The sequence below is a fragment of the Lutjanus erythropterus genome, chromosome 4 (assembly GCF_056507025.1).
Source record: "Lutjanus erythropterus isolate fLutEry1 chromosome 4, fLutEry1.hap2, whole genome shotgun sequence".
NCBI lineage: Eukaryota > Metazoa > Chordata > Actinopteri > Lutjaniformes > Lutjanidae > Lutjanus > Lutjanus erythropterus.
Genome location: NC_139320.1, coordinates 14784514 through 14802475, shown reverse-complemented (window position 1 = coordinate 14802475; position 17962 = coordinate 14784514). Strand labels below are relative to the sequence as shown.

Sequence of the window (17962 nt, the reverse complement as noted above, 5' to 3'; positions counted from 1 at the left end):
TCTTTTATGAGGAGCCACTTTGCATAACAATGGCTTTAAATTAAGAGAAAAAAGGACATTGTGCTGATTACACTTAAACTGATTTTCATGTAGAGTATAATGGAGTATTTTTATGCAACCAAAAGAAATGTGAATACTTCTTCCACCACCGATGAAAAAGTCTCACTTCAATACACCAAGCTGATTTAAAACACACATTTGACAGATGAATTCTTAAAAATGACCACAACTTTATTTTATTCCAAATGTTTGTTTTTTTTCTTTATTTCGATTGTAGGGCCCAGGCCTTTGACACTTCTGAAAGCACCCACACACTCTCTGCTGAAACTGGAGTCAAAGTCAGCATACAGCCAAGAGCTCAATTTGACATTTCAATGTTGTTAAATACTTGGAAAAAAGAAACAATTCCAGTACAACATTTTTAGTACAGCATCATGCACAGCCAGTGGAGGAACATGCACGTTCAATGCGAATGGAAGATCTGAATAGTGCTGTTGTCTGCACCATGTTTTCTCCTTTGCCTGTTTGAATGTATACAGATCTATTTCTCATTATGTGGATCATCTCATTCACTGTAAATTAACAAGTCAGTGGTTTCATCGCCATGAGGACAATCAAATATGCCCAAAGTACTCTGCTACTCACAATGCTTTACACTCACAATTGTACTGGAATTATAAACCCTTTGAAAAGAAAGGCTCAAACATGAGGAGAGGAAGGGAAAAGTAAGAATGATGTGCTGAACTGCCAATGTTCTGATGAGCTCACCCCTGAAGCACACTCACTGTGAGACCACACAGCACTCTCGACTCTAGCAGAGTGGTGAGAATGAGGGGAAAAAAAACGAGTCAATGAAAACTGAGGGGGTAGGGGGCATTCCCTGCTATCCTCGACTCCAGTTAGGTGATGTTGATCACTCAGCACCTCACAAAGTGCACAAACACACAGGCTTTAATGTTTCAGTTAATGCTCTCCAAATCCCCTCCCTTCCTGCTCACACCCCCTGCACATTTTTCAGCAGTCTGAGAGATACTCAAAAATGCAGATGGAGAAAAAAAGAAAAGAGGATTAACAGATCCAGAGCTAATACCATGACATTCCTCTGCTGTACAAATTGTTAATATCCTATAGGTTAGCTAAACGTGAGCTGGCCCTTTAAGTTATATACAAAGAAACCCACCAGCAACCATTTCAGCAGTAAAATGAAATGCAAAAACAATGTCACTTAACTTGTTTCTTTTATGGTTTAGAAAGTAATTTGATTACAATTAACCAAAAACGTAATGTTTAAGGTAATATATATATAATATATATTCATGTCAAGGTTAAACAAAAAATCTACAAAGCAAAAAAAGGCATATGTACATGTTCACCCTGTCCCAGAAAACAATAAAGAGACCCAACTCTTGGGCTTCACCGAATTCATACCTTACATCCCTTCCTCCTTTCCTTATGTGCTTCAAGTGCTGTGTTGTAACAAAGCACACGGGAGGTAAATGGTTCTGTGTGATGATGGCATCTGAGAGCTTGTCCCCACGAAATCGCTAGAATGAACCACTGTTGCTTTGTCGGATGAAGGCATAGATGCAAACTGTAGCGGTTGCTGTGATGCGTTTTCCGAGTCTGTGGCACTGAACACGGGAGCCAGACTGGGCAGTGCCATCACAGAGCCAACGCTGGGTACAGCCATGGATCTGTCACATTTCAAGGCATGCAACAAACACACCAATGTTCAACTTGCTCGTACCATTTCCATCACAAGGTTTTAGCTGATATTCTTGCAGTATGTGTGTATGCATGTTTATTTATGTAATACATATATATGTGTGTAAACATGTCTACTTTTGTTCCTTGGTGTGTGTGTGTGTGTGTGTGTGTGTCTCTATCAGGAAGTCTGCCTTACTTTAAATGCACGGACATTTTCTGTCACTGTTTGATGGACTGTTGTGTCATAATATACCTTACATGTCTTAATGTGCAAGAAAGCAGCAGCATCTATTTTCTCTTATTTCTTTTGAAGGAAAACGACTGAAAAAGAACAAAAAAAGAATCAAATGTTCACTGAGGAGCAGAGGAGCTGGAGACTTCCTGATGAGTTGATATGGGTACGTTGTATTTTTAAATTTGTTTCCTCAATTTTTTGTTCAGAAACCAGAACAGCAGCTGCTGATGGGTCCGATAAGCAGACGTTGTCTGGATGGTGTCCAGACATGGTCCTGGTGGCTCCTCCCCCCACCTCTGCACCAATCCTCAGGCCTCCTGGGGGGCAGGCCTCTTGAGGTCCCTGATCTGTTTGACCAGGTAAGTCTTTTCATCGTTGAACTGTTCGTCCTCCGTTCTGTCGTTCTGGAACTTGCTGAGAAACTCAATGAGTTTGGTCTGGTTCTTCAGCAGGATGTCCAGGATGGGCTGCGTCTTGTTGGGGTTGGCCACAAACACCTGATGGTAAAGAAAGATGACAAGGCTGTTAATATGTACAGTTACTGTGTGCTTTGTTTAATCGTTGACCGCACCTTTGAATTTTTACCTTAAAAACATGGAAAGCCTCAAACTGGATGTTGCGGCTCTTATCCCGTAGCAGGTTCATCATTAGTTTGAGATTCTCTGGCTTGCTGATGTATTTCGTCATTATGGTGAAATTGTGCCGGTCAAGAAGCAACTCCCCCAGTAACTAGATCATTTCACAGTGAGAAATGGAAATAATTATTGATTTGAGTAATTTCTTTTTAAGTTTAGACACAGTTGCAGATTAACCAAATTGACAGGCCTACTTTTTAAAGCAAAGTTAGTTGAAAAAAAAAAAAAAAATCATCATAATTGTCATACTCCTTCATGTGCTAACATCCAGTGTTAAACTTTAAACAGCATAAGAAATCACAAGCTCAGCATAAACTTTGAGGAACTTTTGATTAAAATGGCTATAACATGAAACATTTTCATCTCAACAAATCATTTTCATATTCATTTAGACTGTATGTAACAATAGACAATTCAATGGCCTAAAAATCAGACTGAATTACACTTCATTTTTATATTCAGAGAAACATCAACTCAGTGGGATCCAGACTAGCAATGTTATTTAGGGATGTCTTGATACAACTTTTTCACTTCCAATATGATACCGATATTGCAGCCTTGCGTACTGGCCGATACCGATATCGATCCGATACGATATCAGCACGAATCATACATACTTTTATTACTTATTTTGTAGTGTGGAATGTTAGAAAAGGCTTGATCAAGTGATGTTACTCAAACAGAGAACAATAGTCAGCAACCAGAGTCACCTATGGATAGAAGTGCTGGAGCGGAAAATGGACTGATTATCAGAGCGCTTATATCTGAGATTTTAGATGCAGTTCGATAAAATCTGATACTTGTTTTTTGGCTGATATCGGACCGATATCCGATATCAATATCGGATCGGGACACCCCTAATGTTATTTGCTAGTTTGATTGTGTTATTTTGCAGTCTACAAAGCATTCTGTAAAACAACACTCAAATGCTTACTAATAGATACTTAAAAACATAATTTTAAATTATTTCTGGGTGATACATTTTATTATTAATTTTATTTACATTCCAGTTATCATGTCAGTTTGCCCAAAAATGAAAATTCAGCCATTATCTACTCACCCTCATGCCAAATGAAGGTCAGGTTTAGTTTTTTAGTTCACAAAACACTATTGGAATTTCACTGAAAAGCTGCAATGCGCAATCTCCCGGAGAATTTAAGTGAATGGTGCCCAAGTTTTCAATGTTTAAAATAAATAAATAAATAAAAATAAAATGCCTTCATTGTGCTCCTCTGGTGAGTCCCCAAAGCCCCAGTATACCAAACTGACTTCAAAGACGGCATCTACACCATGTTTTCAGCCTAAATCTTCACGGTAAATTCTTAGCTTTGAGTCACATTCATGTGCGTGTGCACACTGTCTGAACTGCGTGTGTGTGTTATGACAGTGTGCACCAGACAAGCAGTATGGAGGCATTTTATGTTTTTTCCATTTGAAAACTGGTCACCATTCACACTGTGTGAAACTCAAGCAGTGTGTTGTGGACTCAAAAACTAAAACCAAGTTGTCTAATGGTTGCCCCACCAGACAAGTTAAAAGTCAAAATAATTTCTCTTCACTTGCCCTTAAACAAATGTCTGGTTATAATAAAAAAAAAAAACTAGCACAAACTAGCACAAAGGGACACACAGATAAAATGCTTGTAACAATTCTGGGACAGGAGATTATGGTTGATTTTTTTTACAGTTATGTATCATGGAATATGTTTTATTTTAACTATCAGGTGTTCAAATTCAAAAATGTTGCACAAGCTCTATTAGATCACATGTGCCCTCACTCACACACTACCATTATGTTTAAAGTATTTACTATGAGTTGAAATGTGTGTGTATTTTAAGTTCCATAACCATATGCCAATTAGAAACAGGTTTATGTTTGCAGTGATGCATTTATTAATCAAACGGTTAGGAAAAACAAAAAAACAAAACAAGAAACAGTAACTCAACCAATGATTCAAAGAATCATAAAAACTGATCGTGGCACCTAGGGTAACAGTTTTTTTTTTTTAACTTTTACTTCCACGGTGGACCAGAGAGAGTGAATGAAGTGATGTGAGTACTGAAGCAAAGTTATTTAACTATATCTTTATACAGAATGAAAAAAGATCCCCAGTTTGGGACAATGGTTATTCAGTCAGGGACAGCTGAAAAGTAGAATTCAAGACAGCTGTGGGACGCTGAGGAAAAAGTTAATTTGCCTTGCATGAATAATTGTAGAAGCATTAATGTTGAGCTCTGAATCAATAAAAACATTGAACAACTTGAGAGCGATTGAGAGCAGGTTTATATCTAATTAATAATAATTTGTCCGTGGGGGACCCAATGCAAGAGGACACGCCAAACCTATACAGTGCTCCCACCACTAGATGGCGGTCACGACAAGGTGATGGAGATGGAATGGTTCAGAGAAACCCAACACTCTGATGAGACCCCATCTTTAAATAGCTCTCTGAACAAAGTTGCACCCCTACATGAGACTTGTTTACTGGCAGGGTCCTTACCTTGAGGGACTGCCTTTTAGTCACGTAGTTTTCTGAGTGGAGTAACTTCTCATATTCACTAAAGAACTAGAGAGAGAGGAAGAAGCAGTGAGGGAGAGTACAGAAAAAATAGAAGGAGTCGGGGGCGAGACACAGAGAAAGTCATCTAAATGCGTCATGTTGCAGTTTTCACAATTACATCTGTGTCTTGTATCAAAACACAATGACAGGAAAATGAGAGATTTTCCTTCACAGACTGACAGCTTCTTTGTGTTCACAGCCTACAAATGATGTTCAAAATCAATGGTTTGATGTTGTGAGGAAAGAGCATGCCAAACATACTATACAATCTGCCAGTTTCAATTTACATGTGAACTGGTGAAAACAAAATGGTTTAGTTCATCTTACATTTGTAGAAACCGTAACCTCAAATATGTTGAATTCCAGTAAAAGGCCTTCAAAAGACTGGTATACCTACAGAGTAATGTATGATTCTGTGGTCCATTTTAAAATAATAGTAATACCTTAAGATATGAATTATTATCTATTTGTCTAGCTGTCAATAAACATTTGCAGGATACATACTTTCTTCCCTCTACGATGTCATGACCACACACACACACATGCATACAATTTTAAAGAGACAGTTTGGACTATTTGAAGTGGGGTCATGTGAGATACTTATCCATATTCAGTGTATTACCTACAGTAGATGGCAGTCAACACGCCCCAGTTTGGGGAAGCAGGAGTCCTGGCGTAGGAAGCTAAGCAATGAACCGTTGTAGACAGGGTCAGCAGCAAAACAGACTTTAGCCACTTTAAAAAGTCCACTTTAGTTTAAGTGTATATTTTTAATATTTTCTCTGCTTTACCTTGCCATCAGACAGCCTTTTCTGATATCACTCTGTCCAAAACAACCACTGGCTCCATCAATTAATTTGTTTACATTATGTTGTGAATTTGTTGTTTTAAAAGTTTAGTTTGGATTCATCTAAGTCAAAAAATAACACAAACAATCAGACTGAGCCAGTGGTAAACCAGCAACTCCTGTTTTCTGCAAGATTAAATTACTCATTTCGCAAAAGGAGACTGGTTAAGTGAAAGACAGTGATATGTGGTGATATAAAAGATATTCAATATAATACAATGCAATATACTGAGATACTGTATGGTGGCATATTAGTATTTTTTAAGTCTAATTTTAGAAAAGAAAATCATAAAATGAAGAACACAAGACCATATGCACAATATTGTGCATTTAATAGGTAAGTTTTTTTTTTAATGCAATCAGAAGACTGAAGATAACAACACCACGATTTCGGGTTTAGACACAACACAAAATGAACCACAGCCAAAAATCTTGTCATGTATCACAATATCACCATAGAGTTTTTGAGAATCGATATAGTATCACAAAACATCACGATACTCAATTGTATCAGTATTTTCTTACAACCCTGCTTCACAGGAGTATATTTCTTAGCTTCTGTGGTAGTACTGCTCTTTGAAGATGTGTTGACTGGCATCTACTGTAGGTAATACACTGACTACCGATGAGTACCTCATAAAGTCCTACTTCAAATAATCCCCTTTAAGAACTTTCTATCTCACTTGGGATTAAAGTATTCCCTATTAAATGCTAGGTTTCACTTGAATTTTGGACTTACTCTGTCATAATGCTGCTCCAGAAACTCGGCACTCAGTAGCTTGTGTCTTGTGAGGAGGTCCTAGAAATAGACAATGCAGACTATGAGAAATAAAGTCACACTTCATGTTTATACCTGGATCCATTTGTTGGCTTTTGGACATTAGAGGGACAACAAACTGCAGCACATGCAGAAATAATCCTTTGAAATGCACTGCAATTTTGTCAACACCCTGAAAACCCCAAACCTAAAATTAGACAAAAATAACATTTTTGGGTTACAGTGTCATTAGTGACATAGCTGGACATAATCCTTTTCAGAGACATTAGAAGACCGGTTTATCTGATACAATTACGCCAGCAAATTAATCCTTTTTTGGACCAAATTAAAAAAAAAAAAATACATTGAAATAAAAGAAACCTCATCAGAACTAAAATCTGACCACTGGAATTCATTTAGCAGTGGTGTTCAGGTTTGCTCAGTGACAAAGGATTTACTGCAGTCTGAGGGGCCTGAACAATCGACAAACTGGTAGTAGTTTAAATAGTTGTATGAGTTAACGTAAAGACTTAATTAATTTAAGCGCTATATTTCTAATCTTAATATAAAACAGAAACTAATTTAGGTGGAATATGAAGGAGATTTGATATGAAGGTTTCCATAACAGCCACTATGAGTTTCTGTTTGGAAAATCAATAGATTCATGACCATTTAAGGGATGTGTTCAGGTCATTACATCATGTCATAACTTTGCATATGAACTCTGTCTTTCCCATCAGATCACTGTTGGCTCCAAATCCTCAATCTATATGTGTGTTCGTCTCACTGTGTCTTTACAATCGCAATATCAGTTGCAGCAGGTGCCAATGCATCATCAGATTTGCTGTTTGAGCTGTCTAATTAGTTACAATGTTTCAAATTATATCGTGAACAAACCACTATCAAGGAAGTAGCAGGAAGTAGGAAATTGGAATGCTGAAGAGAGAGATGTCATCAAACTGTGGAGAGCATCTAAGCAATGGCTTACAGTACGTCAGTGAGTTACTTTTGAAATGATGCTTTTGAATTCTTTTGCAAAAGGAGTCACAGATGTTTCAAAGCACCACTCAAAGAAAATCTGCTCTGCTCCGACAGCTGAACAAGTGAGCCAACTTACTTTGAAAGTGGCAAATGCATCTGAGGCGATGTCAAATGTGGACATCTCCACATATCTGAAGAAGTCATAAAACTGCTCCGACCACAGTGTGATTTTGGCCAGCGGTTCATGTCTGATGCACTCCCTCAACATGATACCACAGTTTAGGGCGATCTCTGGAGACTCGTACCTGCACAAAAAAACAACACAGGACAGGGACTTAGAAGCATTACACAGACACACTAATTTGTTGATGGCAAACAACATTTGTCAAGGGATGATAAAATAAAATAAGATGAAAGTATGCTGACAAATGTCCTGCCATAATCATGGTATACAGTATGTGCTATTTAGGTTATAATGATTCCAACTCACCCTTCATAAATCCTGCATACAATCAACGAGGTGGGATACCAGTTGTATTTTCAACTAACATTGGTGTTGTTGACATACAGACAAACCACAGACTTCAAACCTTCAAATAAAATGTTACTGTCTGAAGTAACTAATCGACCAAAGACCAGTATCACTGACATGCAGTGCTTCGCTGAAAAACACAAAAAAATGAATCCACAGGGGACTGCCCAACCAGGGAGGTCCCCATTAGGCCGATCACAATGGATATACTTGCATATGGTGTAGTTTCTCTCAGATTACTGCTTTATTGCACACATTTAAATGGCATCCTTTAGGCTTTACTGAACAAACAGACACAGGACAACAGATTCTAATCATGTAATTGAGAGGGAAAGTGACACAGTTGCTGGTGATAAAGTTGCTTTTAGTCTGGAGCAGGGATAGGTTTGGGGTCAATGAGCTGAACAACAGATTAATGTTACAAGAACTAAACAAAAAAAACAATGACACACTTGTTTGTTGCAGACAGGTTAATAACAGACAATGTAGTATTTTCTATTAAAGCTGGATGGGAGATTGTAAAAACTGAACTAAAAATTCAAATATAGATCTACCTTTAAAAAGTACTTAATCCTTTTACTCACTTTGGCTATATTGTCTTTAAGTGTACTGATTTTATTGGTTGATATTGCCTTCCCATTTCTGGGCACTATAGGACTCCAAATATTGTCATTTTCATCTGTTGTTTTGGTGTCAGTCACTCTTGTTTCATGTACAAAGACAGGACCCACTGATGTAGATGATCACCGGTATTCGGAACTACGCTTGACAGACAGCCTCCACCAAAATTGCTTTATTGACACCACATTTGAGCCTGTTTTCATTCTTCTTTATTAGACAGCCGTCAGACCATTTAAAAACAGGTGCTCTTACTTCCCTTTATGTCAGGATGTTACTTAGGAAGTTGCTATGTCTTTATTACGTGTAAAACGTGTTGTTTCAACAATATTCATAAATAAAGTCCAATGGGAGCAGGTTTACTCTCTTGTGCAAGTGTGTGTGTCGCCTTACCCTTTAAGCAACATGAAGAGGATATTCTGCTGAGTGCAGAGGTACTCCACCGTGGGTGTCCGAGTGCCAATCTGACGCCTAAGGATGTTATTGAAGATCTGAGCCACGTCTTTCTTACCCTGGTGGTAGCAGATAAATCACACAAAGGTTTCAAACAGCAAAAGTTAATGTATGCAATATGACTGACATTATAATACACAAAAAGTTTTCAGGACACATTTCCAAACTAACAATGCAATCAGGAGCTAGATCAGAATGGAAAAGCAAAGATAAAGCACTAAACATGAGGTGACCCATCTTTTAAAATCTGACACACACAGTCACAGCTGCAAACTAGCATTTTTAATTGCTGTTATAATGAAATCTGCTTTTCATTGTGGGTGTTTTGCCATAGGGTCAGGAAAAGATAAATGTGTCAAGATAATGAAAAGGATATTGACAAATAGCTACTTAAAAAGTCATCATACTGACACAAATTCAGCATACACCAAAAGTGCACTCAGATTCATTAAGTGTTTTAAACTTATTTTTATGTTAGAGTCTAGCGATTTGCAATTCACCAGATTTTTCTGTTAAACAGGGAAGGAGGATGAAAGAGGGTAAAAGAGGAAGTGAGAGATCACACAACACAGTGAGTCACACTGCGAAAGGGTGAGTCAGGGAAGCCTGCTGCTGCAGTTACCACACAGTACCAGTCTGACATATTGCAGTGGGACATGTGTTTGCGCACACATCAACACAGGTAGGTTTGTCAGAAACACCCCGCTGTCCTCACAACACATTCTTCCCGTGCATACATACTTCAGGTAAACGTTGACTATTTAGTGTTACATGTTTGCAACTTCATTTTCCCTTCGTTCAGTCTCATTCATTAAATATTCTTCTGCCTCACTTCAACGAAAGACACTGAGTCTCACCTCGAAGTCGATGAGCTGCAGATCAGCTATCAGGGTGCTGAGCAATCCACTGTTGTAGAGCTCCTGGGCTAGCTGGGCCACTGCTTCTGTTTGGGGCTCTTTCTCATTAGTCCCATAGAGGATCTCCTTCATGGCCACCAGGCTTTTTGACACCTCCTCTGTGGCCTGAATCATACAAACACAGTATACATTAACATATACATACCATCAAACAGACATCACACTATTTCAAGCTTTAGAAAAGCTACTTGACACTTATCTTATCCTGTCAAAAAATTGCCAGGTTAACAAAATTACTTCTATGGCTCCCACTGACATTTCAGAGGTGATGAATCCCACAAGTGAAAGTGAAGACCAACTGAATTTGTGCAACATTTGCCTACCTTCTCAGCCTTTTTGTCAGAAATGTCATGCTTCTCAAGCACTGTCATGCTGTCCTTTAGATTCTTGACGATGTCCGCCGGTGACTTGTGGGACTTGCCAAAGGGGAAAGGCATGGCGGAGCGTTACCACGAGCAACCAGGAAGCGGACTGTCCACCTAAGGATCGAAATGTAAACTGAATCAGAGCCTGTAGGGGAGTAGGGAATGCTGAGAAGAAACCTATCAGCCTGTAAAACAGACCAAAAGGGCAGGGACAGACCTAAATTAATGTTTGGTGCAGTGTACATAATAAAACAGATGGCCTACAAACAATAGTGTCCTAGTCTTTCCAGATAATATCTATGTCACTGGTTCCCAACCTGCAGCCCCCTTAAAGGGATGCCAAAGATTACAGGTGGGCCCAAAGACTTTGTCTGTTTCTGAGGCTGGGGGCGCTCCAAGGACAAAAGGTTAGGAACCACTGATCTATGTAGTACTCCTCTGAAGCTAGTTCTTCTCTGGTTATAGAAAAGCACAAAAGCAAGTATGTAGTAGGTGAAGAAGGTGATTTCAAATGTATAGCATATGACTTGCAAATGATTCAGAAGTCACACTCATGCAAAAATAACAATGATACCATTCTAAGTCTGGACAAGCTGGCTGCCAGATCTGGTAAGAAGATACAGAGCAACACATAGACCACTACCTTGTCAAGCCTCATCAAAGAACCTCAAAACAACAAAGCAGTTTATTCCAACTGCATGTGTGGCTGGGTATTGTGTCAGGTTTTGAGATACGTAATTATTTGATGTACAGTATGAAAAATAAAACTCTGGCAACATAAATGTTCTGGAAATTGTAAATTAGCTTAAGTATATTTAAACTTTAAGTCCTTCCATTAGTCTACAAACTGAACATTGATCATAAAATAGTATTTTAAAAAAAAGTAGCAGGCAGAGAGATAGAAGCAGCTAGTGCTGTTGGAGCTTATCCCCAAAAAAGGTACTGTTGGTAGTCCAAGTCTAGTTTCCACAAGTCCATCTTTCAGACCTCGTGCAACTGTTGTTCTTGTGTGATCATCTAAAACCAAGCTGGTTTGAAGAGAGATTCACTCCAAATTAGGGATAACAGTAACAATTATTTTCATTTCTGAATAATCTGTTAAATTATCTTCCTTGATTAGTTGTTTGGTCTATGAAATGTAAGAAAAAGGTGAAAAATGTCTGTCAGTGTTTTCCAAAGCCCAGAGTGATGCCCTCAAATGTCTTATGTCCATGACCCAAAGATATTCAGTTAACTGTCATAAAGGAGTGAATAAACCATAAAATATTCACATTTAAGAAGTGGATTCACTGAATTAATGAATGAAGTTAATTTAGACTTTTTCTTATTAAAAATGTACTCAAACTGATTAAACTATCATCAAAAGATTTTGTGTCTTCAATAATAGAGTCATAATCAATTAACTGTTGCAGTTCTGCTCCAAATATCCAAATGGAATGCACTTTTAGCTTCTGCTGTAAAACAATCTACAGTGGCAGAGAGCACTGATGAAAAACCCATAGTTTTGGGTACTAATAGTACTAATTCTATATCAGACAAATGTACATATAAACACATTAGAGGTAGGTTAACTGAGCAGCAGCACCATTTGGAGATTCTTCTTCGGAAAATGATTAACCACCACACGATATTTACTGTGACATAGGCCTACTAACACCATGACATAGCCTGAGACCTTTGAATGACCCACTCCCTGAACAGTGACTAAAACATCCAAGTCAACACACTGTCACCATACATACTGTTCGTCCTCTGCACAAGTAATTTCAGTCAATAAACACGCCCTCTCTGTATAAGAACCTCTAACCAGGTATGAAACTGAACCACGCTACAAAGACCACAGCGAAGAAGTGAGCAATGCAGCTGACAGATGTGATGACCATATCTCTCTGTTGCTCTTTCTTAACTAGGTTACTTAACAAGGGCCTTATCTACACATTCGCTGACCCACCCAACCACCTTACACACACTATGGGGCAAAAGCCAAAGTTTACTTAACAGAGAACAAGTGTGTGAGTGTAATAAACAACACAGCTGCCTAAGTGTGCTTCTTTACTCATATAGCTGTCATGCAGGATGACAACACTTCCTATTCCAAGAGTCCAAGACCGAAATACACATCAGTAAAAAATGTAATCCCAGTCTCATGACCATTTTATCTAAATTAGAGCAAGACAGATACATTGTTCAGATGATAATTTCAGTTAGTATTGGCCTAACACAGCTATAGCAGTCTGTGTCTGTTTAGGCCCAACTAGTACTGCACTTTTGGAACCAATATCAGCTATTATTCTATATACAGAATATAATATAGAAATTATATGTAAACATGTTTTGCAATAATCCCTCCAAAAAAATTAAACAAAAAAATGTGAAAAAGACATGTAATGGATTAGATTTACAGTTATTAAAAATACCAAGTAAAGTTTCTTGTTAATTGACCTGATATCGTTTTGAGCAATAAAGGTTATTGTTCAGCTGTAAATATCTAGGGTTATAACAATATATCAAATATTGCAATAAAAAAAACAATGGAAAATTAAATGATTAAATATTGTTTTTGTTTTGGAATTGTACATACATAATTTAAGTATTTATGACTAAAGGCAATTATGCCATTTTTTTTTTGCACATTGTTAGGTCATGGCCGGCTACTTTTACTTCATTAAAGAAGGAAAGCAGAAGCACTTTAAGTTGTGTAAATAGCGAAAAATACCATATCCTGGCCTATATATTGTGGTATTATCATACCTTGGAATTTTTGGTACATCTCTAAAAATCTCATGAATATGTCACAAGTGATTGTTAAGCACATTTGTGGAATCATGGCAATATCAGCTGATATATCGATATCATATTTTTTCCCTCACCAATATCATTAGCAACACCTGCCCAAAAAAATCATCATTGGTCACACCATAAAAATATTTTCCTTATTTGTCCAGTGTGATACTAAGTTTTGCCATAAAACATCAACACCAGTCATTTAGTCACTTAGAGGTACACACCAAACACTATCTGTCTGACACCAACCTGTTGTCCTGCCGCGATCCTCTAAACTCTGAACACAAACCCTGAAGCTGTCACACTCTTCCTCGTAAGTATTGGCAGGGAGTCCACATTTAGAAAGCAACGCTGGGGACAGGAATATAAACCAAGCAGCACCTAAGTGGGAGGTGCAGTCCACCATTCATATTTGATGTGTCATGTGTGACTGAGCCGAGATATAAAACTTGTCCTCCGGTTCGTTAGGGACCCAATCACTTCAACTGTGCTTGCTTACATCTTTATTAATCTAGACACACCTCAACTTCGCCAGGTGGCCAAATCCGTCTTTCGCACAGGCTAATGCTCGTTAATGTAGCCAGCAGGCAGGCGGCACAACCGCCTCAGTATCAGTGACGCAAATAAGAGGGAAACACATATGGCAGGTTCAAAATCAGCTGCTCACCACTAACCCACAATCGCTATGCTACTAATCAGGTATCATATGCTGGAGTAATGTCAGGCCAACAAGCGTCAGAGCTGCTGAGAGCCTTACTTTTCCCACAAACCGATCGAACATGGCCGAATAGACTGCCGAGAGAGTCCGAACCTACGCAGAGTTACCCTCCAGCAAACCAACAAAAGAGTGTCTAAAGACAGCTCAAACGTCACCCCAACCCTACAGTCCAGACAGCCGCAGATGCTCTGTTATCACCTGATGGTTAGCTAGTGACCACTGCAAGCAGCTTGCTAATGTCACTTCTCTCATCTTGCTGTTTTGTTTACATGTGCCACAAAGCTTTTCCTGCTACATTAATCATCTCATGCGAAGACCAGCATAACTTACACAAGTTGCACAGCAGCGGCCCAGTAAACTGACCAACATGAAGCTGACAGTGAGCACCGCCCCTCTGTTATCCATGCCTGGTTTGTGATGGTGTGAAGCCTGCCAACTTTGCGCAATGCTAACAAAATGGATACTTGCTCACTGAGTAATTCCGTGTCTAGCAAATGCAAGGACACTTAAGCATAATAAAGCAGTAAAAGCTGTGATTCAGCAACCGTCAATCTGTATTTGACAGCTAACTTTGCATTTGTTTGTAAGCTAACGTGGCCTATAATATTTCAATCACTGTCCACCAAACAGCAGTGTTTCTGAAAGTGTGTGTGTGTATGGGTTGTCGACACACGGCAGGCCTCGGCAGGCCTTATGCTTACAAACGTTTTCTAGCTGCTTTGGTTTTGTTTTAACCATTCAAGAGTGCACGAAGTTATTAAGTTTATGATAGCCAGTTTTGTCGAGTAACGTTGGTAACGTCAGCTAGCTAACATACTAGCTTAGCCTAACGTTAGCCAGGCCTGGCAGCGGCTCCTCGCGTTGGTGCGATGAAGCCCATGCCTGACTGTAGCACATCAGCAACAGCAGGCTAGTGTTCAGCTAAGACGTTTCTACACGCTGAGTGCTGTTCATCAAGCTAACATTAGCAAATGTTAGTTAGTTAACTAGCTAACATTAATGCAGTTGTTGTTAGCTAAAGTAGCCTTACACTACAACGCCTGCACATATTAATTCATAACATTATAGTTAGATACAATACAATACCTTGTAAACGGCGTTTTCACTCGTTCCCCCCGATTTGTCAAGACAGCAAAAGGCAACTCAGGTGCTCCTCGAAACAAAAACTGCTTTGTTTTCCTTGTTCGTCGCCTCCCCTTGTTCGTAACTTACTGTAGTTAATTATGCGGCCCCTGTTTCCTAGTTCTTTCTCTGAACCCGACTGGTAACGCCAGCAGCGGAGCGGGTGTCACTGCAACAGCAGCAGCGTCTGGCGCCTCCTCTGGCTGACTGCTGTCATGGCAAAAGTGGGGGGGTTACACTCCGCTAGTATGGCTGGTGACCGCAGGAGGGCGCGCTGACCCCGTGGATACCTCTCATCTGTTTTGTACTTTAGAGCGGATGTTTAATTAAGTCAACAACACAATAATAACACATAATGGTAGATTGTTTTTAGCCGTTTGATACTTTCCCCCGCAGTTTCTCGTAGCAAACACTGGAGGAGCCTAATCATCAGAGTATTCATTGGAATCTGACTTGTAATATTTTGTCAGCAGTAAAGTTAGTTAAGTGTTTAATTACAGACTCAGCAAGCAAATAAAAAATAGAAGCGTTCTGTCTGAATCAGAAGAAAACAGAAAAAAAATGAAACAGTACAATTATTTTATGAATGCATTTATATTTTCTTTGATTGATGTCAGAAAAGTTTTTGATATGTTAGGTGGAACTAAGGTTCGTTCACGAAAAAAAGATTTTTTTTTTTATTATGGGAAAATTATTTTGTCTTGTTTTATTTTAAATCTTTTATTTTATATGGCGTGTTGTATATCCATAAATGCAAAGGATTTGAAAGGAGCAATATTCGAAAATTCAAGAATGAAATTAAACTGTATGTAACACTGAAAGGACTGAAAAATCAAGAAGAATCAATGCTTTGATTATTTATAATGCCTTACAAACCTATTTTTAATGTAAATATGTACCTTTCTTCTTGGAGTAAAAAGACAACTCTTTTTTGCTTCTTTTTGAGATAATGGTGCTCACAGGAACCAAAAAGATGTTTTTTGGTTTGTCCCTATAGGAGAACCCTTGTTGCTTCCTGGTAGAACCTTTTATAAAGGTTAAATTTAATACCCTGTTAGAGACTTCTATCTTGAACCCAACATAAAGGGTTGTACATAGAACCATCTATTAAAGGGTTCACCCAGCATCCCCAATGAGAGGTTAGGAGAACCTTTCTACAGTGTAATGGTTCCTACCAGAACCCTCTCTGGGGGTTCTATTCAGAATATTTCTACCTTTCAAGGGTGCTAACAAGAACTCACCCAGGGGGTTCTACCATTCTACCAATACTGTTATAACTGAAATTGTAGGGAGCCTTGGCCTACTTGTACTTTACTTGAGTATTTTAGTTTCATGCTACTTTAAATTTTTACTTCACCAAAATTATGAGGGAAATATTATACACTTTACTCAACAACAATTACCTAATTACTAGTTACTGCAGATTTCACAGCACAAACTACTTCAATTGCGTATTGCCGGCATATTTTAGAGTTCACAGTTCACCCTAAAATCACCTCTAAATCCAAAACCATTTCTCTTACTCTTAGTGCTATTTATCCATCTAGACTGCTTTGGTGTAAGTTGCTGTGATATCAGTAGAGAGATGTTTGTGTCTTTTCTGGCGCTCAAAGCACCAAAATGCATTGAAAAACTCAAGCAGTGTCTCTTTCCAGAAATCATGACGCAGTTACTCAAGATTTTGCTACTGTTCAGATTTATGGTATAATGCAAATTACATGTGAATGGAAAGTAGGTTTTGTGCACTCTCAAACAAAGCAGAAAGTTTGACAAACATTGACAAAATTCTCTGTTTCTTTTTCTATAGTAATATTTTTTTTATATTTTGCAGTTTGATTTTAAGTTGAAATTCATTTTCTCATTGTGATTTCACAAGAGGCTCCACATAATAGTATAAACAGTACAATTACAGCCTTGGGAACACATTGGAGAACTGTTGCCAGTAAACAGTTTATCGCTGTATCCACAAATGCAAATTAAGACTCAATCATCCAAAGTTAAAGCCATATATCGATAGCCATATAAACCCTGCCAACTTCTCTGGGCCCAAGCATATCTGTGATGGACTGACAGAGTGGAAAAGTGTGCTGTGGCCTGACGAGTCCACATTTCAGATTGTTTTCAGAAATCATGAACGTCAGCACCTCTGTACTAATGAGGAAAAGGACGATGCAGGTTTTTATCAGTGCCATGTGTTACAACAGCGTGGGTTTGTAGTGAAAACCCATTTAAAACATCTTGACACGATAGATTTACATACTTGTCCTGAGCCAGCTATGTCTGTCCACTATGTGATTTTAATAAACAAATTACTTATCAGTAAAGAGTTCCACATTGTGTCAGGAGGTAGTGGAAGTTAACCAGCACACCCTCTGATATAACCACAGTTTTTTTTTTTTTTTTTTTTTTTTTTCAAAGGATGTGACTTGAGAACTGCACTGACTATACTGCACAGCACTTCGTCTTTTCTTCTAACACACACTACAAGACTGAAGTGAGAGAAAGATTTGTTATACTTTTTACACAACCAGGGTAAGGCAACTAGCCCATTTAACATTTGACATTTCCACTCTACGGAAATGTCATTTTGACCATTTTAGATATCTATAAAATAATTCTGACATGCTACAAAGATATTTTTACATGTAGAAAAGACATTTCAACTAGTCAAAACTGATCTTAAGTACATCATACAAACCCATTTCAAATTATTCAAATTATTACTTTTCTT

At 38.4% G+C, this 17962-nt stretch overlaps 1 protein-coding gene across 2 annotated transcripts; it reads right to left on the bottom strand.

Annotated features, from left to right (window-relative positions):
- Nucleotides 1-210: 210 nt before the first annotated feature.
- On the bottom strand, nt 211-15427 carry cab39 (calcium binding protein 39). Of its 2 annotated transcripts, none has more exons than XM_084717051.1 (9): nt 15196-15427; nt 10566-10721; nt 10183-10347; nt 9266-9384; nt 7859-8027; nt 6724-6783; nt 5078-5143; nt 2528-2671; nt 211-2439 (listed from the first exon to the last, which is right to left on the bottom strand). In XM_084717051.1, the coding sequence occupies exons 2-9, from the start codon at nt 10677-10679 to the stop codon at nt 2251-2253; spliced, it is 1026 nt and encodes a 341-aa protein (XP_084573177.1). In that variant the 5' UTR covers nt 10680-10721; nt 15196-15427; the 3' UTR covers nt 211-2250. The 2 variants fall into 2 exon arrangements, with proteins under 2 accessions (XP_084573177.1, XP_084573178.1); XM_084717052.1 differs by lacking the exon at nt 15196-15427 and adding an exon at nt 13641-13784.
- Nucleotides 15428-17962: the final 2535 nt, after the last annotated feature.